General features: G+C 31.4%; 1 protein-coding gene across 2 annotated transcripts; it reads right to left on the bottom strand.

Annotated features, from left to right (window-relative positions):
- Positions 1 to 295: 295 nt before the first annotated feature.
- Positions 296 to 25,359, bottom strand: LOC139491619 (TBC1 domain family member 2B-like). 2 transcript variants are annotated; one of them, XM_071279401.1, is made up of 18 exons: positions 24,934 to 25,359; positions 23,309 to 23,438; positions 22,043 to 22,196; positions 19,710 to 20,064; positions 19,138 to 19,269; positions 17,306 to 17,537; positions 15,362 to 15,468; positions 14,140 to 14,225; positions 12,925 to 13,030; positions 11,208 to 11,334; positions 10,711 to 10,856; positions 9,430 to 9,538; positions 8,547 to 8,678; positions 8,146 to 8,283; positions 6,152 to 6,328; positions 5,845 to 5,979; positions 4,656 to 4,733; positions 296 to 1,567 (listed from the first exon to the last, which is right to left on the bottom strand). In XM_071279401.1, the coding sequence occupies exons 1-18, from the start codon at positions 25,338 to 25,340 to the stop codon at positions 1,472 to 1,474; spliced, it is 2,847 nt and encodes a 948-aa protein (XP_071135502.1). In that variant the 5' UTR covers positions 25,341 to 25,359; the 3' UTR covers positions 296 to 1,471. The 2 variants fall into 2 exon arrangements, with proteins under 2 accessions (XP_071135502.1, XP_071135491.1); XM_071279390.1 differs by having other exon boundaries at positions 21,944 to 22,196; positions 24,934 to 25,354.
- Positions 25,360 to 27,258: the final 1,899 nt, after the last annotated feature.

The following is a 27,258-nucleotide window of genomic DNA, read 5'->3' as shown; positions in this document are numbered from 1 at the left end:
TCCAAAGCCTGCATATATGTCAATATATAAATAACACATAGCTGAGAGGGTGATAGAGTAGATTATTACCCCGAGAAAATATTGTCAACCGCAGCGAAGCCAAGGTTGAAAATGCTTTTTAGAGGGGAACCAATCTGCTCTATCACCCTCTCAGCTATGTGTTATTTAATCTATTATACTGAATGTCCTATCATTATAATCTTTTACAGATTTTTTTTTTAAAGTATTTTCTATGACGTCACGTACATAACAACGTTACAGGTATTAGAAATAACAACAAAAGTTAAGCAAGATGTTTTCTTTTTTTCTTTTTACAGTCAAATAATAAAATCTGAGCCAAAACGTAGAACTTTAGCATTGTATTTAATTACTTTATGTAAATTCAATTCATTGTCCTTTAAACTATCGATTTTTGATTGGTCTAGACGAGATGGTAACATTAAAAAAAATTGTCACCCTCTCAGCCATGTGATAGAGTAAATTAACACCCTTGTATCAAAATATGGCATTTTATCATGAAGTATAATAATAGAAAATTTCCACTATGTTAAATTTTACATTTAAATTTGTGGTTTACCTATATCCATGAAATTTGGTATCCAACGAAAAAAGTTTAAATTCACAGTAACACAAATTCTGAACAGTAAAGCATAAAACTAGAATTACAATGAAAATAAATACTGTATGTTTAACTAAAGATCACTGATCATCTTTGCTACTATCATCAAGATCTCTTTTTTTTTTTTTTTTTTTATTCAACAACAAATTGCACTTTCTGCTGTTAACAATATACCTCACTAGTCCAGCATACAAGTGAAGAGTCCCTGTTTGTTAATACCAGAAATCCAGGGTTGTTTTCAGGTAAGCATTAATATCTTAAATCAACATTAGTCTTATAATCTAACAGTTAAGTTGTAGAATTATCAGCATGAAATAATAAACAAGTAAATATCAGCGAGACTTATTTGATTACCTATATATATATTAATAGAAAAGAATACTATATATATCATCTAGCAATAAATGACTTTTGAGTATAGTTTCCGGAAATTTTCCATATTTTTTCCGTTAACGTGTGCGTTGTTTTCCTATCAAATAACTTCCTGGTTTGAAACAAAATTTTCACACCGGTTTATATGACTTTAAAAATAGAAACAAACAGAAGTGATGTAGCATTTTAACAGGTATGTCTAAATCAAAATGTATCAGTAGTATAAAGAAGATCAAGAGTAAATACTTGTTTCTTTTTAAAATCTTCTTTTTGTAACGGTAAATTGATTTAAATAGCCTCATTATTATTCGTAACATGTGGCGGTGAACGGTTAAATTTATATTACTTCATCAGTTCCTGATGTGTAATTTGTAAAATTTATATCTTTGATTAACTTATTCAAGATCTCAACCACAAATCTGGTTGTCTAGTGGATAAATCACTGATCTCAACCACAATTCTGGTTGTCTCATGAATAAATCATTGATCATCACCGCTACTATCATCATGATCTCCACCACATCTCTGGTTGTCCCGTAAATTACCTCTCATTCTATCCAGTTCAGCTAGTTCATTCTGAAACATATCATAAAGAAAATCAATAAGCTAGAAAACCACCCGTCAGTAATAGCCAAACTGAAAATTTTTGTGTGAAGGCACAGCAACAAATAATTAACTTGCGTAAGTAAAGCAATTGAATTTCATCAATTTTAAATTAGGAATAAATTCAGATTCTGTTCTCTATCAATATAAAGTTTTGATAAAAATCCAAGCATAATGTATTTTGGTGGCCCTTACATAAATGGCTCAGAAATCAATTTGTTATGGCAAACAATGTTTCTCTCAAATGATTACTTTTTAAAAACAAGAGGCTGTCACAACGACAGCAAACCGGATTTATTAACATTTATTTGTGTCCTGGCAAGAACCATAACTGATGAATGGTGAAAGTGAAAATCGTCAATATCAAATTTGACCTCCATTTTGTCATCAGTATCAACATATTAAAATTTGAAAAGCTTAGATTGAATGGTTCATGAGTAAATGCAATAACGTGAATGGAAACACCATTTTACGATCTTTCAAGAACCATAACTCCTTAACGGTAAAAGTCAAAATCGTCATTATTGAACTTGACCTCTATTTTGTCATCAGTAACAACATATTAAAATTTCAAAAGCTTTGGTTGAATGGTTCATGAGAAAATGCACGGACATGACGGGAAACACCATTTTTCAATCTTTCAAGAACCATAACTCCTGAACGGTAAAAGTCAAAATCGTCATTATTGAACTTGACCTCCATTTTGTCATCAGTAACAGCATATTAAAATTTTAGAAGCTTTGGTAGAAGAGTTCATGCAACAATGCACGGACACGACTGGAAACTCCATTTTTCAATCTTTCAAGAACCATAACTCCTGAATGGTAAAAGTCAAATTCGTCATTATTGAACTTGACCTCCATTCTGTCATTAGTAACAACATTTTAAAATTTGGGAAGCTTTGGTAGAACAGTTCATGCGTAAATGCACGGACACGACTGGAAACTCCATTTTTCAATCTTTCAAGAACCATAACTCCTGAACGGTAAAAGTCAAAATTGCCATTATTAAACTTGACCTTCGTATAGTTGTCAGTAATAACATATTAAAATTTTAAAAGTTTTGGTTGAATGGTTCATGAGTTAATGCACGGACAACATTTGATTGCCGCCCGCCCGCCCGGCCGCCCGCCCGGCCGCCCGTCGTACATCCCCAAATCAATAACCGACATTTTTGTCACAAAAATCCGGTTAAAAAACTAAATATTTTAAACTCAAATTATGACTGAATAATTTCTTGTCATTGAGAACAGGCGTGGGGTAATCGTAATCAGTAATCGTAATCAGCTGTAATCGATTACATTTTGCAGTGTAATCCTATGTAATCAGTAATCATGCCATTTCTGATTACAAGTAATCGTAATGTAATCGATTACATGACAAAAAACAGTGTAATCATGATTACTTTTAGATTACTTTGAGATTACATTCATAAGATTACTTGATGATTACAAATCTTGTATAAATATGAACAAAGATTTTGATAGACAAGATGAAAATAAGAAAATGTAAAGCTTGAATGAAAAATCATGAAACTAGTAATCACAATGATGGGACCTTGTTTAATGTGATCATCTATATAACAAATTTGTATAACCAAGTGTTTTATTTTGTTTTAACAGTTTACAAAAAGAAATTTACTGTCCAATATTTCTTTGTGAAATTGAGCTCTAATGATAAAAGAATATGCCTTGAAAGCATTTGTTTGCCTTGATTGAAAACTTCTGATATTAACTCCAATTTCATATTAGTTTACCCAATATTTTTACATAAATACATTGAAATTCAAATGCAGAAAGCATTTAGTTCCTATTTGACTTTGATGGTCGGCATAAATATATAAGCCCACTTAATTCAAAATGGAAGTTAAAACCAGGTTTCATTTATTGACAAAATTGAATGAATTTTATTTTCCATAAATTCATGTATAATATGTGCTTTCTTAATTTTATTCTTTATTAACTTTATTAGCCTTTTAAGGCTCACCAGTATAAACAAGTACATTTTGTACATGTACAGTGTATACATATGGCATAAATATTGCAAACAATAGGTGACGTCAGAAGTTTCATCAATACAATAAACTGTTGCTTCAAGTATTATAAATTTTCAAACAAATAATGACAATCAACCACTTTTAACTTTATTTATATCGTTATTAAGACAATAAAATTTTAATACCCAAGCCCACCCATTGTTTGTTTAAAAAAATGAAAGTAGTGATTAACACCTGTAAAAACATTAATGGATGTGTCAATTATGTCCCAACAGACAATAAAACTATACTTAATTAATTTTTCCTTATTTTCAGTTTTTTTGTTAATTAGGCAGTTGGTTACAATTTGTAGTTAAAAATAAAGTTTCATCTTTTACATAGAGAAAGGACACTTGTCTATAGCTATTTTATCAAATTACACATGTTACACTGTAACTGTAACTGTCTTGTCTATAAATTCTTTTAAAAGATGAATAAATTAAGGCTTTTAAAAAAAATCACCACAATAAGCGGATAAAAAGTTATAAAAAAACTTTGATATAGCATGTACAATGTAATCATAAGTAATCTAAAGTAATCATGATTACAATAAAGAAAAGTAATCTAATGTAATTGATTACTTATGAAATAGGGAGTAATTGTAATGTAATCGATTACATTTTATTAGCAAAGTAATTGTAATTTAATCGATTACATTTTAAAGTAATCGACCCCATCCCTGATTGAGAATCAATTTGACTACCATATCATCATCTATAGTATCTATACATAAATTTTTATTGAAATACTTGCACAAAATTTATCTTAATTTTTTTTTTTTTTTATATTTTACCTTGAATTTTAAAGTTAGAAACTATAACTTTATAAGGTTATAAATGAGATGGTTTAGTTTAATTTATAGATATCTATCAATCCAAACAGGAGTAGCAAATGCTGCACACCAAAAGTTAAAAAAAAGTTAAATAAAACCACTCAAAACAAAAAACAAAGAAAAACTACTTTCACATACTTAATCCCCCTCTAATAACTTTTATGGAACAGACCTAAACATAACGTTGTTAGTTACCTTAACATGCTGCAGATGGAATTGTCTTCTGGTACTTATCATCCTCATTGGAAATGGATTGATCCAATTAAAGGCAAGCTGAAATAAAAAATACTAAAATATTATTATTTCATATATTATTTATCTATTGACTCGCCTGGATAAACAGGAGGAGGATAGCTCAAGAAACTAAAGGTCAATAGGGGTTTTCCTATAACGATGGGCCAATTAAACCAGATTTGGTAAGATCTTCATTATGGTTTACAAAAGATTTCCTACAGCATTCTTCATGCTATAAGCCAAGTCTTATTTTGTTGCAACTAAGGTTTCTAGAAATTAATTGGTGCATCAAATAGGAAAGTGGAAGTAGGATTTCTAGATTATTGAGGAATTTATTTGAGGTAAATTTTGGTTCTATTATACTTTTTTGGGGAAATGTGCATGAAACTGATGAAAAGAAAGAGGATGAATTCAAGGTAGATGAGTGAGCCTTCCCTACCATGATTTTCTCCTTACAGTTACAGATACAGTTACAGGGGAGGTAATGACGTTGCTAAAGTAAAATGTTATTTTCGCGACGTCAAACTATGACATATTGGAAAAAGATGCATTTTTCGACTGATTTTTATCATTCAAACTGATTTAATTTGAAAACGAGTGCATGGACCCCTATTTTTTAAAACAACATTTTGTTTCATTTTACAGGGAGATTATGTGGACCAAATTTTATAAAACTGTAAATAGTGCAATTTTTTTAATTTTGATAAATATACAGTAAAAACATACGTTGTTTTCTCAATTCATGACCATTTGATAAATATGAGTTATTTCTGAACAAAAAATGCACTTTTTTTTTAGAATACTTATAAAATGCAGAAATTACAAATTATTTGACAAAAAACAATTTTTGTTTATCTTTTAAAACAAAAAAGTTATGGCTTGCATTCGAAAGGGAAAATACGGACACAAATCCGAATTTTGAGCAAATATACAAAATTTCGACCTAATTTAACTCAAAAAGTAGCACATGGAGGTATATTTTTTATTACATATTTGATTTAATCAGGCAAAAAATAGCCTATATGGAAATTTTCATCAAACTGTAAATACAGGATCAAAACTGTATCGTATGCCCTTAAGTTTTCCCCTCTCAATGTATGACATGTCTTTATAGATTTGTGTGAATATTAGTACTATAAAAACTTGGTACCTGACATATGTGTTTTGGATTGTTCATTTTGTCTCCCATTACTCTCATGAAATGGTTCAGTTGTAGGGCAGTTGTTTTTTCCAAAATATCCTCCTCAACACTTTTAAAAAAGGCAACAGCAAACCTGAATAAAACCTAAAATAAAACAACTACCTTGAGTGTATAAATAATTTAATTTATTAGAAAATGTAATAATTATGAGGTATCTGGATTCATTTACACATAAAAAAACTGCTGAAAAAAATGTGTGAAATTCTAAATTTTTTTATTTTTTTTTTTGGTTACATCTTTGACCTAAACTACTTACTTTGCTCCCTTCATATAAGAATGAGTCCCATATTCGTAGGAATGTACCAGTTGGAATATTATCTATGAATATTGTCAGGAACCAGTTGAATGTAAACAAGGAAATATCAACATCTAACTGCTCAAAGTGATTATATAGTCTTGGTAGCTTGTCATGAAGCAAATCTTTAAGAACCCTCTGCAATATAAAATCAAAATCATATGAATCTAATAGACACAAAAATGTATTCTTCTGAAATACCCAACACTATGAATAAAGTGTGTTGACAATTTGGCAAATTCTTGTGAGGGATAAAAAGCCACTTAAACCATCAAAGATAGGTCAAGATATGATTAGAGTCTTGTTTTTTCCCAACAGCATTCTCTAGTTTAGTTTGAGAACATATGGCATATGGTTCAACAGATATTATGCTGAAACCATATTTTTTTTACCAAGTTTCAATTTATTAATTGCTCCTGTGACATTGACCCTTGTTGATTGTCCTCAAAATCAATGGGGGTCTTAGTAGTATAAAAAAAAATTGGTAAAAGATTGAATCGTGGTTCAAAAGATGACATCAGGAAACAAAATATGTTTTCCATTTTCAATCCTTCAACAGGTGCTGTGATAATGAACTTGGATATGATGATCCCACAACTAAAAGTGGTCTTGAACATTTCATGTGCATGATGGAACCATCTTTGAACAAAGCTGCATAAATGTTATAATTAACATTGCCATTAAAGCGGGAGGTTTGGCATGCCACAAAACCAGGTTCAACCTACCATTTTTTCTTTAAAAAATGTCCTGTACCAAGTCAGGAATATGGTCATTGTTATATTATAGTTCGTTTCTGTGTGCGTTACATTTTAATGTTGTGTTTCTTTTGTGTCGTTTGTTTCCTCTTGTATTTGAGTGTGAATTCACATTATTATAAGACGTGTCACGGTACTTTTCTATCCCAAATTCATGTTTTTAGTTTTTATGTTATATTTGTTATTTTCATCGGATTTTGTCTAATGGTTAGTTCGATTCTGTGTGTGTTACATTTTAATGTTGTGTCGTCATTCTCCTCTTATATTTAATGCGTTTCCTTCGGTTTCGGTTTGTGACCTGGATTTCTTTTTTTCTATCGATTTATGAGTTTTGAACATCGGTATACTACTGTTGCCTTTATTTAAAAGATAACATATTGAGAATATTTCTCAAATGTCATTCTATCAGTAGATGTGGTGACATTGCCATTTATTCTATTGAGCCAGAAAATAAAATCAGGATTTTGAAAGCAGAAAGTGACTTCACAGAATTTGATCTGATATCACTAATTTCCCAAGATTATGAAATCATAGATTCAGCTGTTTGGAAAGGTTACCTGTGTTTTAAATATGATTTTGAGAGGATTATTTATCCAGCTTAACAGTTTCAGAAAAGAAAGAAAACTACTGATAAGCTATGTATACTGTGGCCTTTTTTGATAACAAGATGAATTATAATGTGCTTAAAGGACATAACGAAAGATTTATCTTACTTGTTTCATTTCAACGTGCCAAGTGGTTTTAAGTTTACAGATTACTAAAAGACATAAATCTGGACAGTTAACAGATGGAAGATCTTGAAATAATAAACATTGGTCAAAGAGATATCAATAGTTGTTACTGGTCAAAGAGATATCAATAGTTGTTACTGGTCAAAGAGATATCAATAGTTGTTACTGGTCAAAGAGATATCAATAGTTGTTACTGGTCAAAGAGATATCAATAGTTGTTACTGGTCAAAGAGATATCAACAGTTGTTACTGGTCAAAGAGATATCAATAGTTGTTACTGGTCAAAGAGATATCAATAGTTGTTACATGTCAATCAGATCAGGTGAAGTAAAATACTGTAAAACCTACCTGGTCAACCTGAGCTGCCAATAAGGCTTTACTGTAGTAACCCCTCGGCATCAGAAAACCAACATTGGACAAAGAGATATCAAAAGTTGTTACTGTACACTAAGATCATTGCAAAACTTACCTGGTCAACCTGGGCAGCCAATAAAGTTTTACTGTAGTAATCCCTTGGCATCAGAAAATCAACAATAGCTACAAGATTCCAGAATGCCTCCTCTTCTGATAGGAATAATAAACTGATTGCTGCTAATCTGTTTAAACCCTAGCAAGAAAAGAATTAATAAGGATACAAATTATCTTTCTAATCAGTATCTATTACAGAAGAAACTTCAAAGAATCTTAATAACCTTTAATTATGTTCATTGTAAGGAGTTTCTAAAAATAGTTTTAAAAAATTCTCCCACCTGCTACAATTTTTTGTATCAGGAGTATGAAAATTTACACAAATCAAAGTTTGTGATCTAATGTGTCTTGATACCAAAGCACAAAATTGATAACTTCATTATATACCACAAGTTTTCTTACCTGACAATAACCAATGCTTGGATTATGCCAGCTATAACTTAACAAAACTTTCCGTAATTTCTCTATGCCTTCATTTTCAATACTCTCGTAATGTCTGTTGTTTGGTAATGTTCTTAGAAGATCAAGTTCTATCTGGGGAAAAAAAGATAAAAACAATGGTTTAAGATTTCGTGTGAATTCGGTTGTTAAATATGGTTAAAAAAACTTACTTTACATTTTCATGGTTCTTAAATTTACTGGTACAGGAAGCTAAAGTGCCAAGGGTAAATCTTTAATCAATCTCCATTCTCCAATGAGTAGTAGATCAGCTATTTAGCATACTAGGAGATACAATGAACCTGAATAGATTGAGACTTACCTGTCACCCTTAGGGTGGAGGGATCTTTAAAGGTAGATTATAACTGGTTACATAGAATATTTACCCACAAAAGCTATCAAACAAGTCTGTGAAAAAGCAAAATCAAAAAGATTTTTTTTTAATCCAAAAAGTTATGAAAATTGGTTACTTAGAAAAGTTATGTAAAAAGATTATCAAACTTTATTTTAATCCAAGTACTTGCAATTACAATCTACTGCACATGCAGAAGTGTCCATTTCAATAACAAAATTCATCTCTGGCTTAAAGATCCAAAAACTTGATATTAATGTTTTTTTCAAGATACACTAGTAAACCATCTTGCTACTACACACAGTATAAGAATTATTATCATGCATTCTTCCTTTCACAAGTTGGTGCAGGATATTTTGCATTACAAGCTTTCGTCTCTACCAGACCTACATTCAATACAAAAACAATGTCTTCTTTTAAATATGGAATGCATGAGTGACCTTTAGGGGATGATACATTTCTTGGCATGTGAACCCAATATAAAACCATACACACCTGTTTTGTTTCTGGACTAAGGGAGGCATTCTTTGTTTTATTAGCCAATTCCTTATAATAATTGGGTCCCAGTTTGTCTCTGGTCTCTCCAACATAAAAATTCACACAACTGAAACATAGAAGTCAAGTTCTTCCATTATAAAAATATAAAATCACATTCAATTTCACCACACATAGAACTTCAGGTAATAACAATGTTGGAATGAAAAAGACAAAGCCAGATCAAATTGAAGAGAACTTAGAAATAATGGATAAAATTTTAGAATCTATTGATTTTGAAACAAAAATGGTAAACAGATACTAAATACACTTGAGACAATTGCATAGTTCAATTGAATGAGCATGAGGCATACCATATAAGTTAGTTATAAACTAATACAACAAAAAGTAATACCTTAAATAAATGATCTATGCTACTTTTTGATAAAACATGATCTCTACAATAAATTAAATCTGTAACGGTAATTAAATCAGGTAATATATTTATAAACTAGATGTGTCAAAGCGACATGAATGACCCCGTCTCAAAAAGTTCAAAAATCTGCAATTTCAATAACACTTGTGGACACAAACATGATGGTAGTCATACATATAAAAAATCAGCTCAAAATCTGGATGCGTATAGAAAAAAAGTCTGTAATCTGTGATTTTCAACAATTTTCAAAGTTGTAAACCCTTAATTTTGGCAAAAATTAGCCGAGCGGAACAAAACTTAAAACTTGATCTGTAACTAATCATGAGTAACTCACATACCAAAAATCAGCTCAATATCTGAAAGCATTTAGAAAAAAAGTCTGTATCACTGTGATTTTCAACATTTTCAAAGTTGAAAACCCTTTATTTCGGCAAAAATTAGCAGAGCGGAACAAAACTTAAACTTGATCTGTAACTCATTATGAGTAACTCACATACCAAAAATCAGCCCAATATCTGAATGTGTTTAGAAAAAAAGTCTGAATAACTGTGGTTTTCAACAATTTATCAAAGTCCAAAGCCCGTAATTTCGGCAAAAAATAGTGGAGCAGAACGAAACTTAAACTTGATCTGTAACTCATCATGGTTAACTCACATACCAAAAATCAGCCCAATATCTGAAGGCGTTTAGAAAAAACTCTGTATAATGGTTTGTTGCGGAATGACGGAAATTTGGAATTAAGGAATTACGGAATTACGGAATATCGGACAAGGGTAAAACTATATGGCACCGACAACTTCGTTGCGAACTTGGTTGTGGGGCCATAAAAAAATGTCTTATATTTTGTAATCAATGAAGAGTATTACCCTTTCCATATTTGTTCTCTGTATTCATTAGGAATACCCATTCTTATCAAATTCTTCAACTCTGAAGATCTTGTAAGTGGTTTTACACCTAAACCAACCATAAAGTTCTCCCATCTCAGTTTAAAGGATTGGATTTCCTCTGCATCCTGTAAAATACAAATGTGAGGGGTTTCTTTAACACAAAAAACATATATCTGTTTTATTTCCTTAAAGTTATTTATAAGCAGTAACTATGATGACTAGAAATACAATAAAGATATACCTTTTCAAGATTAGGGCTTTGTCCAGTGTTTGTAGAGATAAGTATTTTAAATCAATAAAAGGATATCTTTTCTTTTTTTCTATTTGATCATTCTGGATCTTAAACTTCTCATGTTTTCATTACTACATTATTTTCTTCCAACGAATATGCATATATTTCAAATAATTTATAAAAAGCACAGATTTACAGAAAATGAAGAAAAAAATTTACATAAACAATTACTGCCAAATACTACCTTTATTTTATTATTTATTTCCTCTGAGTGTCTTTCTAATTGTTCAGCTTTAACTGCTAAAGGATCTATTTCCTCTTCATCCTCTCCATATCTCTTTACAAATCCATACCGATCATATTCCTGTCCACTAAAAAAAAGCAAGTTATATATATTCTTTATTCCAAAAACAATAAAGCTTAGGTATAAGATAATTCATCATGGTCATAGTGATATCTACAAATATATGTTGTTTTCAAACATATCTAACTTTAATTAAGTTTTATAATCTGAATTACTTATATCTTCAAAATGTCATGAAATCAAATATATTACAATTATCATGCAAGACAAAATAAATAAAATGACTTCTTTATTCTTGTTAAATCTTATGCTGATGGATTGGTAATGAATAAAATTGAGAAAGGAAATGGTGAATATGTCAAAGCGACAACCACCCGACCATAGAGCAAACAACAGCCGAAGGCAACCAATGGGTCTTCAATGTAGCGAGAATTCCCGCACCCGTAGGTGTCCTTCAGCTGGCCCCTAAAATATGCATAATAGTACAGTGATAATGGACGTCATACTAAACTCCGAATTATACACAAGAAACTAAAAATTAAAATCATACAAGACTAACAAAGGCCAGAGGCTCCTGACTTGGGACAGGCGCAAAATTGCGGCGGGGTTAAACATGTTTATGAGATCTCAACCCTCCCCCTATACCTCTAGCCAATGTAGAAAAGTAAAAGAATAACAATACACACATTAAAATTCAGTTCAAGAGAAGTCCGAGTCTGATGTCAAAAGATGTAACAAAAGAAAATAAATAAAATGACAATAATACATAAATAACAACAGACTACTAGCAGTTAACTGACATGCCAGCTCCAGACCTCAATTAAACTGATTGAAAGATTATGTCTTCATCATATGAATATCAGGTACAATCCCTCCCGTTAGGGGTTTAGTATCATACTATCATAAAATATATGAGAAGAACATAACCCGTGTCATGCCAACAACTGTTTTTTTAGAAATAAATGTGTTTAGTTCCGATGCAAAGACCCTATCAGTGAATCAATGTTAAAGCCAAAATATGCAATCTTTAATGACCTGACAACAGTATCGTAACTATATCCCCTTTTAATAAGTCTATGAAGGCTATTTGTCTGGTGCTTACATGTTCATTTCCTTATTTTTAACAAGCCTATGCTGAAGTCAAACAAATTTTATTGAATACTAATTTACATGTAATACATGTATGATTTTTGTTTCATCCCCATTTGAAGATGGGGAAATGTATATCTGTAGATGTATATATATTCAATTTAACATGGGCATGGACATGAAAAGTAATATTGTTTCCTTAAGTGCACAATTAATTCTATCCAACTCTGAGCACTAATCCTAGAAGACTTTCAAAATAAATATCAAAATTAATAGAAAGTAACTGGACAGGTTCATGCCACATCTCGTTTTTACTCCAAAATAATGTAAAATTGAGAATGAAAATGGGGAATATGACAAAGTGACAACAACCCAACCAAAGTGAAGACAACAGCTGAAGGCCACCAATGTGTCTTCAATGCATCGACATTATCCTGCACCAATAGATCGTCCTCAGCTTGTCCCTAAATAAAATTGTGTACTTGTTCAGCAAAAAAGGACTTCACACTTATGAATATCAAACGAGTCTTAAAAGATGGTAAGAACATCATAGCTAGATAGCTAGTACCTTGATGTCAGCTGGAATTCAAGACCTTCTGCTTCGTCATTTTCAAAAGCCATAGCTTCTTTCAACAATTGGCTTACAACATCATCTTGCTGATTTCCTTCCTCACCTTTAAATAATAAAATACACCCAGGTCAATATAATATTCATAGATTATCATTGGTCATCTCAATGAGATTGATTTTTTGAGCCAGCACAGCGAAAGTGAGAAAAGCAATCAGGTTTTATTATTATTATTTTATTTACAATATTTATATAGCGCATTATCTAATTAAAATAAGGTTTGAGATGACCAATGATAATATGTTTATTGCTATTTTATCAATGAAGACATTGACAACTGCACTTGCTCCCTTACTTTCTCGTGATTAACTTTTCATATCACTCTACTGTTCTGAGAAATGAAATTATCAGTCAGTAAAATCAAAGGAAAATTTCATAAAATAGCAATAAAATTAGTTACACAGTGTGCTAGTGACCTAATTTGATATATACAGGATCGGTAAATTTTATGTGGGTGGGAACACAGTACCAATTTTATTGGTTTTGAACATATGTTTTGAAAGACAAGTAACTGTTTCCAGACACTGTCCAGTGTCCTGAACATATGTATATAAAGAAACCAGACAACACTATGTTTTGATAAAGGCAGTCTTTTTTTATATCCTCTTGTAACATATAAAAAGCATCTAAAACTAAAATTTATACTTAGAAGTAGAATCAAATAGATATAATTTAATTTTGGATGTAAAGCGTCTTTTGATTGGCTGACGTTATTTTGTTATGAGCCCATAGACATAATTTAGTCATGTGACCGTTACGTCATCAACGTTTTTTCATGCTGGGTTTTCTACGGTTTAAAATGGAATTTAGAATTAAATTATAAGAAATGACTGTAATATTTTTTCTGTCTATTCGAAATAATATAAAAAATGTGGTGCTACGCGTGTTATTCAGTGTGCACCAAATTTTTTATGTTATTTCTTCATAGACAGAAAAAATATTACAGTCATTCCTTAAATGAAATCTAAAAAATATGATCAAACAACTAAATGAAAAGTATGATCTATATAATAAATTTTTCATTTATTACACTGACCCTACAGGGAAATTTGAGGGTAAAGACCTTGATTTCAAAAACTGACCTATGAAAAGCTTCAACTATTAAATTAAAATTACTAAAATCATTTAAGCAATGTTAAATAAAACAATACCAACCTTGTTTGGGTTTCTTTATTTCTTGAAACAAGACTAAATATTTGCTTCTTGTTTGGAAATACTGAGCTTCTAATTTTGCATTACTCCTGTAAATATGCAAATGAATTTTTGCCTGCATTAACTATACATATATTTCTCCTTCTATTAGCAGTAAAATGAAACAAGATAACTTCATGGCTTCATGGACTTAACTACCATTGATACTCGACTAAAAGTCGATCTGATTATAAGTCTGATGTTCTTTACAGTTGTAAAATCTGAGGATTCAGTCTTGACCTTCGTAAAAGTCTGTCGAAATTGGAGCTTTTTTTTTGGCAGCAGACAGTTATTGATCATCGGTAAAATCAAGAATGATATTCAGTATGAGTGAGTCCCTTCCTGCATTGAATGAATGTTTGTTTGTCTCAATTTGTATATACATTTATATCATTTATTCTGTTGATAATAATAAAGATGTATAATATTTTTGTTTCTTGTTTTATTCACTGTTTCATTTATCCATGTGTTGTTTACATAGGACTTTAACCTTGATCACTGGTCCAAAAATGAGGTCACTGCCAGGTAAAACCTGTCTGACAGAAATGTAGACATAGCAAGGATCCTATATACCAAATACATTGACAAATATACAATAACATTTTTTTCAAGCTGTAGCTGAACCATACGGATGAGGTCAAGGAAATTGGTTTAAAATAGTTTACGCCATCTCTGCTGCCATAACAGGATTGTAATACCTATGTCTTGCATTTATTTCTTCATAGTTGAGATAAAAACTTAGTATATATTGGGATGTGATCGTGATGAAGAAAAAGCCAGATGATTTAAAATAGTCAGTTTCTCAAGAAATTCATTATTAGGGAGAAAAACAACAAAGCATTAACCAAACAGAAATAAACTTTAGCCTTTAAATTCAGTGGTTGTTGTTTGCTACTGTACAGGTATATCATATTTGTTTTTTGTTTAATGTTTTGTACATAGAACAAGCTATTTTTTTCTTGTTTGGATTGTTTTACATTTGTCATTTCTGGGCTATTTATAGTTTACTAAGTGGTATGGGTTTTAAATTTTATTGTAGGTTGTACAGCAACTATAGTTATCAACTTCTACGCCATTTGGTCTCTAATGGAGAGTTGTCTCATTGGCAATCATACCTCATCTTCTTATTTTTAAATCATGATATTATCCCCAAAAACCAATCAATTATCAATTACAACTAACTTACATCATAAGAGCTTTTTCATTGGCTTGATCATTTTGTCTGAGGTAGTTGAGTTCTAAAATTTCTTTGGTTAAAAATTTGTTTTGTAGTTCATATGCTTGACACATATCCTGCAAAAAAGTAAAAAAAAAAGTTTTTATTATTTAAAGCATGGGAAGCAACCTGCAATGATAAAATTAATCCATAGCAGAGTACCCAATTCATATATTAACGGGGAGGAGCCTAAGGCTGGGTTGCATTTGAACAAAAAATGTTTTCTCTTGTTATCTAAGGAGAAAATATCTCATACTGTACCATATCTACAAAATCAAACTTTCGGGTGTGTGATTTTCTTGCTGTGTTGAAGACCCATGGTGGTCTTCAAAGAAGGCTGTTATCTGCCCTTTGGTCAGGTTGTCTCTTTGACATATTTCCCATTTACATTCTAAATTGTATTTCTTCTAATTACCTCCAGATACAATACATATAAACCTACCTTTAATCTAGCTAGCTCCTGAGTATCTGACACAACAATAACAGATTGTAAACGTACCTTTAATCTAGCTAGCTCCTGAGTATCTGACACAACAATAACAGATTGTAAACGTACCTTTAATCTAGCTAGCTCCTGAGTATCTGACACAACAATAACAGATTATAAACCTACCTTTAATCTAGCTAGCTCCTGAGTATCTGACACAACAGTAACAGATTATAAACCTACCTTTAATCTAGCTAGCTCCTGAGTATCTGACACAACAATAACAGATTATAAACCTACCTTTAATCTAGCTAGCTCCTGAGTATCTGACACAACAATAACAGATTATATACTGCAGCTGTGCTATTTGAGCAGTCAAATTGCATTGACTGTATATTTATTTGTGATATACAGTCACTGACCGTATATCACCTTGTTTATGACGTTGACAATGCGTTTCCGTAGAGTTTTACTTATGACGTCAATAAAACATACAGGTTCGCGGCAATTTTACGTTGTCCGCTCACAATAAAAGAATGACGTTTTTTACCCTAAATACTTCATTTTGAACAGTTATAAGAGTTGCAGTATATAAAGAATAACCATACATTGTCTCAAAATATCAATCTGTTATTTGTACTCGGCTCGAAACAGGTAGAAAGCGAGGCTGTAACAGATTATAAACCTACCTTTAATCTAGCTAGCTCCTGAGTATCTGACACAACAATAACAGATTATAAATTTACCTTTAATCTAGCTAGCTCCTGAGTATCTGACACAACAATAACAGATTATAAACCTACCTTTAATCTAGCTAGCTCCTGAGTATCTGACACAACAATAACAGATTATAAACCTACCTTTAATCTAGCTAGCTCCTGAGTATCTGACACAACAATAACAGATTATAAACCTACCTTTAATCTAGCTAGCTCCTGAGTATCTGACACAACAATAACAGATTATAAACCTACCTTTAATCTAGCTAGCTCCTGAGTATCTGACACAACAATAACAGATTATAAACCTACCTTTAATCTAGCTAGCTCCTGAGTATCTGACAAAACAATAACAGATTATAAACCTACCTTTAATCTAGCTAGCTCCTGAGTATCTGACACAACAATAACAGATTATAAACCTACCTTTAATCTAGCTAGCTCCTGAGTATCTGACACAACAATAACAGATTATAAACCTACCTTTAATCTAGCTACCTCCTGAGTATCTGACAAAACAATAACAGATTATAAACCTACCTTTAATCTAGCTAGCTCCTGAGTATCTGACACAACAATAACAGATTGTAAACCTACCTTTAATCTAGCTAGCTCCTGAGTATCTGACACAACAATAACAGATTATAAACCTACCTTTAATCTAGCTAGCTCCTGAGTATCTGACACAACAATAACAGATTATAAACCTACCTTTAATCTAGCTAGCTCCTGAGTATCTGACAAAACAATAACAGATTATAAACCTACCTTTAATCTAGCTAGCTCCTGAGTATCTGACACAACAATAACAGATTGTCTTGTATTTTCTGAATTTTTGACATCATCACTGTTTTGAGTGTTAGTTTGATTATTATTCCTTTCTTTCTCCAATGCTGTGATTTCATTGGTCAGTTGAATGATAGTATCATCTTTGGCTTTTAACATATCTTGATACATAGTCACTTGTTCTGACAATTCACCTGTTTCTCCATCGATTGACCTGCAAAAGAAAATTAAATATTTCTATTGATTTTGCAAATATCCAGACCTCTGTCAAACATGTATTTGTTACTTTGTTATGAAAACTACCATTAATATATCTGTTCCAGTTTAAAAAAATAACGTCTATCTCTTTTTTTAAAGAGGCTGTCCAAGTAAATATCAGGCAAATCCTATGATAATGGTGGCACAACATAATTTTTTTCCCACTGATTTTTTGTTCCAATGCAATGTTTATATCATACAAAGGATATATATGTGAAAGATATTTTTGAATCAACAGTGGATGGCTCAGAAAATGATTTTAAAGTTCACTAACAACTCAACAAAATTTTGTACAAAATGAAGAGTTATCTCTCCTTTTCAATGAATTTTCAGTGGTTTCTATGTATTTTTTTCTCTTTATTTGTTGTAGTTAATAAAAAAACAAAACTTAACTTTGAGAAAGAATGAATTTGTGATATGAAATAGATGAAAAAACTTTGAAAACAAAATATGTCATGTGCCATCCACTGCCTGGTTTTTTCATGGACACCCTCTTAATATGTTAGGAACAAATACTGTAATAGTTTTCTTGGATTTTTTTTTTTAAAACTACACAGGCCCAATTACATCATTTCCTGTTAATAACCTTGTTAATAATATTTTATCATTAGAACAAAAACTAGATATGGACAATGCCTCTCCTCCCTTTTTCTTCTCTGTCATATTTAGTATAGATCCACATATTTTAGATTGGAAATACAGTGATGTTGGCATACAACCTGAAATTGTTATGCTGTCTGTAAGTCACAAATGATGCACTCGCCTGACCATAGGAAAATAAAAATTTAACACTATGTATGATGATGCAACTGTAGGATAAAATTAGCCTGACAAACCATGATCTTTTTATGAAGCTAGTACCCCAAAAAATGACCAAGTCCAACTACCTGTCATTATCAGAATATTTGAAAAAAATATCAAAATTCTGTGGCCATGCACACCTTCATTATGTCTATGAACATCCTGCAAAATATTAAAGTTGTACCTCCAAAACTGTGAGGAGATAGGTGGACAAACATTGTATCCTTATCCAGATGGACAGACAGGGATAAATTAATATCCCATTAACGTTTTGTAGCAAGGGCATAAAAAAAGAAGATGTGGTATGATTGCCAATGTACATGTATTAGTTTTTATTACTGGTTACAATGAACTGCTGACACAGAGATATGCCTTGCCTTTATGTCATTTGATAGTACAATGTAAAAGTTTAAATTAAAATGGCAATACTTTAACATGTAAACTATGCAAAAATTCAAAAACCAAGAAACAATGACTTAAGTTGCATGACCAAATAATTTCCAAGCAAATGAGATGTGCAAAAACAAACAAAGAAAAAAAACAATGCACACTTAATACCAATGACTTATCATAATATGTTCCTGTAATAAACTGACCTCAACGTTAACTTTAACATGTAAATTTAGCCCAGATTCAAAGTCAACAGACCATGACTGAGAGGCAGGTTAACTTTTTTTTATCTTTTTGGCAAAATAAAATTTTATTTATGTATGAAAGTTTACTTTTACCAGTGGGTGTCTTGATGAACACTTTACCTGAGTTTCTGAGACAGATGTTCCTTTTCCTCTTTGAGATTGACAATAGAATACTGTAGTTCTGTGATATGTTTATCTCTTTCAGCCACCATTTTCAACAACCCTTCTCTGTCTTTGTCATCTGCCTCATTTCTTAAAAATATACAAGTTTCCTTATAAAGTACAAATCAAATTTATACATTCACTTTTTTGAACATGTATAAACTGGAAGTTTCAAAGAGCCTGTCACTTATCGATCTATATGCATTTTCAAAATATATATTTCCCGACTCTAGGATCTCTATTTTGTATACTAAAGATGATTTTATTTTAAAATGTATATTTTTAAAAAGGCTACAATCAGTTTGATAACAAATAGTTTTGGTTCTGATGGTGAAAATTTTATAAATATTAGGTAAGGAATGTCTTATTTATAATTCTGTGAAAGTTAGAGTGGTTTATGATTTAAAAATTGAAATATTGCTGCGCTAAGACACTTTTGGCCCCATAGTTGTATTCACTAATACTGTAACTAGTTCTTTAGTGGTAAATATATTCTTTTTATATAATAAGAAATGTTGGTTAATTTGTACCTAGAAAAAACATCTCTACTGAGTTTGTCCAGTTCTTTCTGCAGTATACGAACAATTTCTCTATGGGCCTGAAGTTCATCTTCTGTCGAGTTATGTTCTTCTTTTGACATTGATAACTGGGATTGCAACTGTTTACATCTATGACAAACTTGATTATCTGTAGGTGATGTAGAGTTATTCCCCTTTTTTCCTACTTTAATTTTACTAAAAGCGTTCATGATTTTGTTTTGAGGGTTTTGGGACTTTAGAGATTTTGCATGTTCAGAATTTTCTAGAAGAGTCCAATCATCACTGGTTGTACTTGTTGATGAAGGTGAAGGTGAAGGTTTTGATACTTTACCACCTCCTAACTTCCCTAAAAAATAATGGTATATTCTCGTTAATTTATTAGCTGTTAATAATACATGTATATAAAAGCAGAAATTATATTTCATAAAGTGAAGAAAAAAAAGTACCTGAAAATTATCTTGGTGATGTTGAATTTTAAGACAATACTAGATAATTTATCCTACTGTGAAAGTACTTTTATTCGTGGGGTACCAATTTTCGTGGTTTTCGTGGATGACTTTATCCACGAATTTAAGTGTCCAACGAAATAAAACAACCATTGTCCAAATCAAGACATGGAAAGATCCCCATCGGTAGGTTTGACCACTGATATGATCTAGAGAATATATTGAATAACGCCAAATCTGAGAATACATTAATAGCAGTCACAGAACTACAACCGCATGCAGAATTATACCCATTTAATCTTTAATAACCTAAACTGTACAACTTTTAATCTTTTTATTCTCATAAAACATATTGTTGATTGACGAAAGTCAGATTTCCGGTATTGATATGCTAGTATGATAAAGTGTTAATTTTATATCCTCATAGTTCTCCTACATGTGGGAAATAATAATTTCAAGCTGGGCTTGATTTTGATAAGAATTATTTGACAATTCAAGATACGTTTAAACCATTTATTTATGTTACTGTTTTCTTTAGGTGACATGTTTATTGCCTAATCAACACCTTTGATGGTCTTTAATCTGTTGATCACTTTATCATAGGTTAATTAGTGTTATCACTACGATTTACACGGTCAATGTTTACTTTGCAATTTCCTTCAATCAAGACTATTTGTAACCTTCGTTTCTAAAGGCTTTAATTTTTCAATTATTTTTTTTATATTAGAAAACTAAAATCCACGAATTCAAAAACCCACGAACATGTTAATAATACTCAAACCACGAAAATTGATACCCACGATTTAAAGTACTTTCACAGTATTTATCAAAATTTTAACTTTCTGGTTGATAATTGGCCTTTTGCTAAATGTATCTAAATGAAAGAACTGTTTTGTAAATGTTGTTTCTCAATAAATTAAATATGGCCTTCTAAGGATTAATTTTTAATATACTTTTTATGCCAACTTTTTCATAGTTTCAAAACTATGAAATTGTTAATGGATAAAATAGAAGAAAATATACAATGTTCAACAATTTACTAATTAATGGTAGTTGTGCATTTCTAGCTTAGTAAAGCTTTTTTATATATAACAAACAGTTTTACCTTGTCGATAGTAATGTGATGGTGCTGGGTTCTATTAAAATTAATGTTCAAGCAAGTCGTTTAACAATAAACCTCAACAAAAATTTAACATAATTTGTAAACACCACTTATTGAACAAAGTTCTAATGATTGGTGATGGTAATCAACAATACTATGGATATTCATTGTATGTTTCAGGAAATTATAACAAATAAAATACTGGAAATCTTTTCTAAATCTTATTTATATTCCTGAATCAGTGCATTTTTTAGACATGGTCTACAAAAAAGATTCTTGCAAAGACAACTACATTGTACTGAAAAGAACATATTCTTCTCAAACCAGTACATGGGCAATCTTGAAAATGGCAGTCAGGTGTTTTGTACAATTATGAAAGCCTGACTGTAACTTTATTAAGATTAATTACATGTAGGGAGTTTGTGTCCCATCGTCTGGTATATATCAACAATTATACATTGTTTGAAAAACTTTTATCTTCTTAAAATCTAAGAGGTCTATTACTTGTAAAAGGTTTAGTGCATATATATTAAATATATTTTTGTAAGTTTCAAGCAAAGTGTGAGATTATTAATTCAGCATGATAACTTGCAACAAAGTTAGACATCTGCTTGCTTATGTGCCTTGTAACTTTCACCGTGCAGCAGGTTTGGGATTGTGAAGAAAGCGTCAACAACCTGTAATGCTTTGTCCATTCATTATGGCACCTATGGCATCCCTTATATCTGTTTTCAATGATGAAAATGACCCTGTATGTGACCTTTTAATGGTATCACCTGTACAAACAGAAAGTGGTGAATATGAAGGCACCACAATCTCTGGGATAATGACTGTGCTGCTAGGAGAAAGATCTTTTTCAGTTGCCTGCCCATCATTTTCTTTCCCATTATCTATTTTAGGCATATCAAGTCCACTCAAGCGTTGTGGCCTCTGAAAATAAATAAATTAATTTAATATGTCTATATTCATACTAATCTTTCCAATAACTGATAAATACTGATGCATTCTTTGTGAGTTACAGGTTCTTTAGAGTCAATGAAATGAACAAAACTTTAATTTTCTCCATATTGAAATCTTAGGAATTTTTACTTGTACATTGTATAACTCTCCACTCTTAATTTAACATATAGCAATCAACCATTTCATATATTTCATGATCCAATGTAAAAATAAAATGTCGAGTAAGATCAGTTCAGTATTGATTTAGGTTCTCCAATCAAAAATTGTTACCAGTAACATTCCATTAACCAATTTTACCAGAAATGGTCAGATGTAATATATAAAAGAAATGATTTTAATGTTTCTTGTTCATTTGCATAAATTGTTGAAAACATTACTTATATATGCTGTGTACAAGATGTAAGTTTGTATAAATTATAATTTGTACAGGGTTTTTGTGCAAGTTATACGTTTTTTTGACACATACCTTCTTTCACCAGGTGATACAAGTTTATCTTCTAAAATGTACTAGTTTAATGTTTTAAATTCAAATTTATATACCTCAACCTAACATTTAGTGCTCATCTCCTTGTCCTCAAGCTTGAAATGAGGATACCTGAATGGTTTCAATTCTAATTTTATTTTTCTCCTTATACCATATTCATACCCATAAAAAGTCTTTTTGTGGTCATATAATGTTTTTTGTATCATAAAACACTGATATAAACTTGAATAAAAAATCTGTACAACATTACAACTTGTACACAACATATAAAATTGAGAATGGAAATGGGGAATGTGTCAAAGCGACAACAACCCGACCATAGAGCAGACAACAGCCGAAGGCCACCAATGGCAATGGGTCTTCAATGTAGCGAGAAACTCCCACACCCAGAGGCGTCCTTCAGCTGGCCCCTAAATATACAACATTTTGATACTGATTCAAGAAAGCAGGATGGAATGTCTAACAAAATATAAGTTTGTTTTCGATTCAGCTCAAGTTTTTCTTTGTTTTTATAATTTACCAGACCAAAGGAATGATCTAGTCATTGAACCTTCTGGATACAGTCTGATACTCATATAAAATGTTTGTATCAAAATACCTTAACTGGTCTGGTTAGTTTAGAAGATTGATTACTATTGTAAATCCTACGTCTTTTCTGTAATTCTTGTAACCAATACATCATAGTATGGCGATTGGATGCATCTAACACATGTTCTCTATTATCTGACCTGTAAATATATTCATAAATTAATATGTCATTCAGATCAAAATTAAAGAACCTTTGTGAGCACGCTCATATTTTCCAAGACTCAACATTGTCACTGGGCAAACAAAATCTCAAGATATTCATAAGACTTATATTATAACTCATACAAAAGACAACGGATTAAAATTACTTGTGGAAATGCATATCTTCATAGTATTTCCATACTTTCTATAAAATTTCATGAAATTTTGTTGTGTGGTTTCAGAGGAGTTGTCATGACAAACTCTTGTAGTAGTATAACTGGGCCAAAATTCTAAGTTTGAAAGAGTCATAACTTCTAGAAAAAAAATTTATTATTATATAATATTCATTATTAACTGTCGTTATGCCCATCTACATAATTTTTCATAAATATCTACAAAGTTTCCTAAAATTATCTTGTGTGAATTAGGAGGAAGTGTGATGACAAGAACAGAAAGGATGGACAGATGGATCTACATGTACAACATAATACCCTACAAAACTTTGTTATGTGGGGTGTAATTACTATTGGTAGTTACCTCTGTTAATTCACATAAGCTTCCCGTCAATTATGCAATATTAATAAGTACAAGCAGACTGTTTTTTCCCGGAGTCAGAGAATGTAATATAAGGCTGCCTGTCCTCTTGCCATCTGTAGGCTTATGATTTAGAGAAATAACAATGATTCTCAGTCTAGCACATGTCATGGTAGATTTATCTTACAGTTATGACTTTCGTTATCATCCTGACATTTATTAAAATATCGCAAGGTTACCCAATTGCAAATGACACAAATGTATACCTAGAGATCAGCATATGACAACAGAGAGCAAAGGTTTTCATAGTTGGGACCTGATCTTGTAAGATAGAAGTTAGAAGTTCTGCACAGAAATAATAAAAGAATGACTAAGAACAGGGTTAGTTCAGATAGGCATTAGCATTTCACAGAAAATGTTTTTGTGTTTGTTTTTTTTTTTGTATGATACATTTACATGATGTATGTATACTATATAAATATATCTATATGTCTGTGACATCACATTTAATCTTATACAGTTTAATCAAAGACAACTTGCTCAGAAGATATTCTGTGGTCTATTATTTCAAAAGTTAAATGGTTACTTCAACCATTCTTAACATTTTTAAAAGGTCTCATTACATAAATGAAGGGCACATCCACCTATATGGAAACAAGCCATCATGCATTTGATTTCTGTATTTCCACATACATTAAGTGTGGCTGATAATTAACATTGTAGTTGGCTTTGTCATCTTCGCAGCACAAAATGATATTTGAAATAATCTCCTATTATTTAGTTGCATACATGTACATGTAATTTATGGTTAGAACGACATCTTAAAGACCTCATCTATTAACCCCTCCATTTGATCAACTGAATAAGCATTATTGCTTGCAAAAGTTTGCCTAAATTATGATCTTAATAAAGCTTTTAATAAAAAAAAAGTTAATAAAATCTAGGAACTCAGTATATCACCTAATCTGGAAAGCCCCTGGTTTATCCACAGTAGGTTCAAAGTGAAATGTTGCTCTTGAAATGTCAATCTCTCCAAGTGGGACTATGTCATTTTGACTTCTGTAATAATAAAGTTTACATGTTTTGTCTCCATACACACACCATCTTTGTCGATTTGTTTTGATTAAACCGCGAGCAGTTATAATTAACCAACCACAAAGTTTCCCTTCCGGGTACTTGGGTGTCGAATTTTCACTTTTTTCGTCTGTTTCTGAACGATCAGTGACAGAGGTTTCGTTTTCTGTTGGTTTAACATTCTCATTTGCAGTCTGAAATTTTATAAACTGTCCCGTAGCTTTGACAGCAGACGGTTTTATGAGTGTATCATTCTTATCTGTAGTGTCCGGTCCTCCCACTTCAACTTCCATGTTTGTTTTGAGAGGGAAGTGAAACAAGACCACGTGGTTCTATTTTTAGTTTCTTATTTAATCTTTTCTTTTATTTCTCTCCTGTTAAGGAGCACTCAGTAAGTGTATTTACTTGAACATACATATTTCACAGGCACTTGTCTCAGAAAAAAAATCCTATATATACCTTAATGTTATATTAAGGTATATATAGGTTTTTTTCTGAGACAAGTGCCTGTGTACATATACTACGAATAAAGTGTATTTTCAAAATTCCATCTGCTTTCATTTTCAAGTTTACTATCCACGGCGGTCACAGAGTTTATTAAATAGAGAGGGTCTGTATACTATATCAATAACCATCATGGATCGATTAGTAAACTTAGAATTGAAAGTAAATACACTTTATTCATATATATAGTAATGAATGTTCATAATATACAGATAAGCGCTAAAATTATTCATGTGAACGATATACCTTTTCTGAAATTCTCCAGTCATTAAATCTTTTACAATTTAAAATTCATTGTTTACAAAAAAGATGTGGTATGATTGCCATGTTGAGACAATCTGAGACTACTGTGTGTTATAGTAGTCTCAGAGACAATTAACTCTCCACACTTGACTCTCTCGGAGACCAAAATGACACAGAAATTAACAAATACAGGTCACCGTACGGCCTGCAACAACGAGCAAAGTCTATATACCGCATACACAGCTTTAAAACACCCCGAAATGACACTGTAAAATAATGCAAACGAGAAAACTAGCGGCCTTATTTATTAACAAAAAAATGAACGAAAACGTCAATTTTTATGGACATCTCCCTTATTGAATTTACCTTGGACTTCGCCGGGTATATTCTGGGACTATGTTAGTTATAACATATTTTTTTTAAGACCAGTATAACGAATTCCATCATACTGTTATTTGCCAGGTACTTGAACACTAATACTTGTATTATACTTTACTGAATAATAGAAAGTTTGAAAATAAAAAAAAAAACAATCTGATGGCCATCAACATTGCCAATCTATTCAAAGTCACATGTGCAGGACCATAACCATAACCTCGAAATTAATAGTCGTCAAACTATATTTAAATGTACATCAACAAATGGAGGTTTTTAACGACCATGACTGGCTATACAGCCCTTGCACGGTCAATACATATACTCATAGTAATGCAAGTTTATATATGTTTCTCAGATCTGCAGTGACATCACAACATGTAATTGACCAATCAATGATTAACATTTGTGTTATGTAATCAATGTTGAGAGGTGATGCGAATAAGAATCCTCTAGATTTTCCATAGACTTCAATGCAAATTGATTTTAATAATTGATACATGTCGTTACCAGTTGAATATACTAATTATACTCTTTTAATATCGTTAAAGACACTATATATAGTATCTCCATTATGATTTTAACATACTATAACCTCTGGTTAAAAAATAATCGGCAGTAATCACCTTCAAAAAGATGAAAAATCTAGAGGATTCCTGTTGGTATCACCCCCTGAAAAATGTAAATGCCAAGATGACCGGATCTGAGATATTCATCCTATCTAAGCTTAGGGATGACATCAAAAGATCGATGTAGGATAAAAAAAACTTAAATCAAATAGTTTGGGGGTTGGGGTTGGGGGGGGGGGGGTCAACATTGCTGTAAGTTTTGTTAATCTAAAATCGATTTTACATATATTCCTATTGGTCAATCAATTTTTCCCAAATTAAGTTAAGAGGGGGTGTGAGGGTCAGTGAAAAAACTATGTGAATTAAGTTTTTTATCCTTCATTGAACTTTTGATGTCGTCCCTTACTTGAGCAGATAACTTTACATTGAACATTGCTCATTAATTGCAAGTCGCTGGACCTTAACCTAGGGGACATGCATAGACTCGAAATTATTATAGTCAAACTGATATGTATTGGTG

This window comes from Mytilus edulis, chromosome 1 (assembly GCF_963676685.1).
Source record: "Mytilus edulis chromosome 1, xbMytEdul2.2, whole genome shotgun sequence".
In the NCBI taxonomy this organism is placed as follows: domain Eukaryota; kingdom Metazoa; phylum Mollusca; class Bivalvia; order Mytilida; family Mytilidae; genus Mytilus; species Mytilus edulis.
This window is presented reverse-complemented; position numbering and strand designations above follow the sequence as displayed.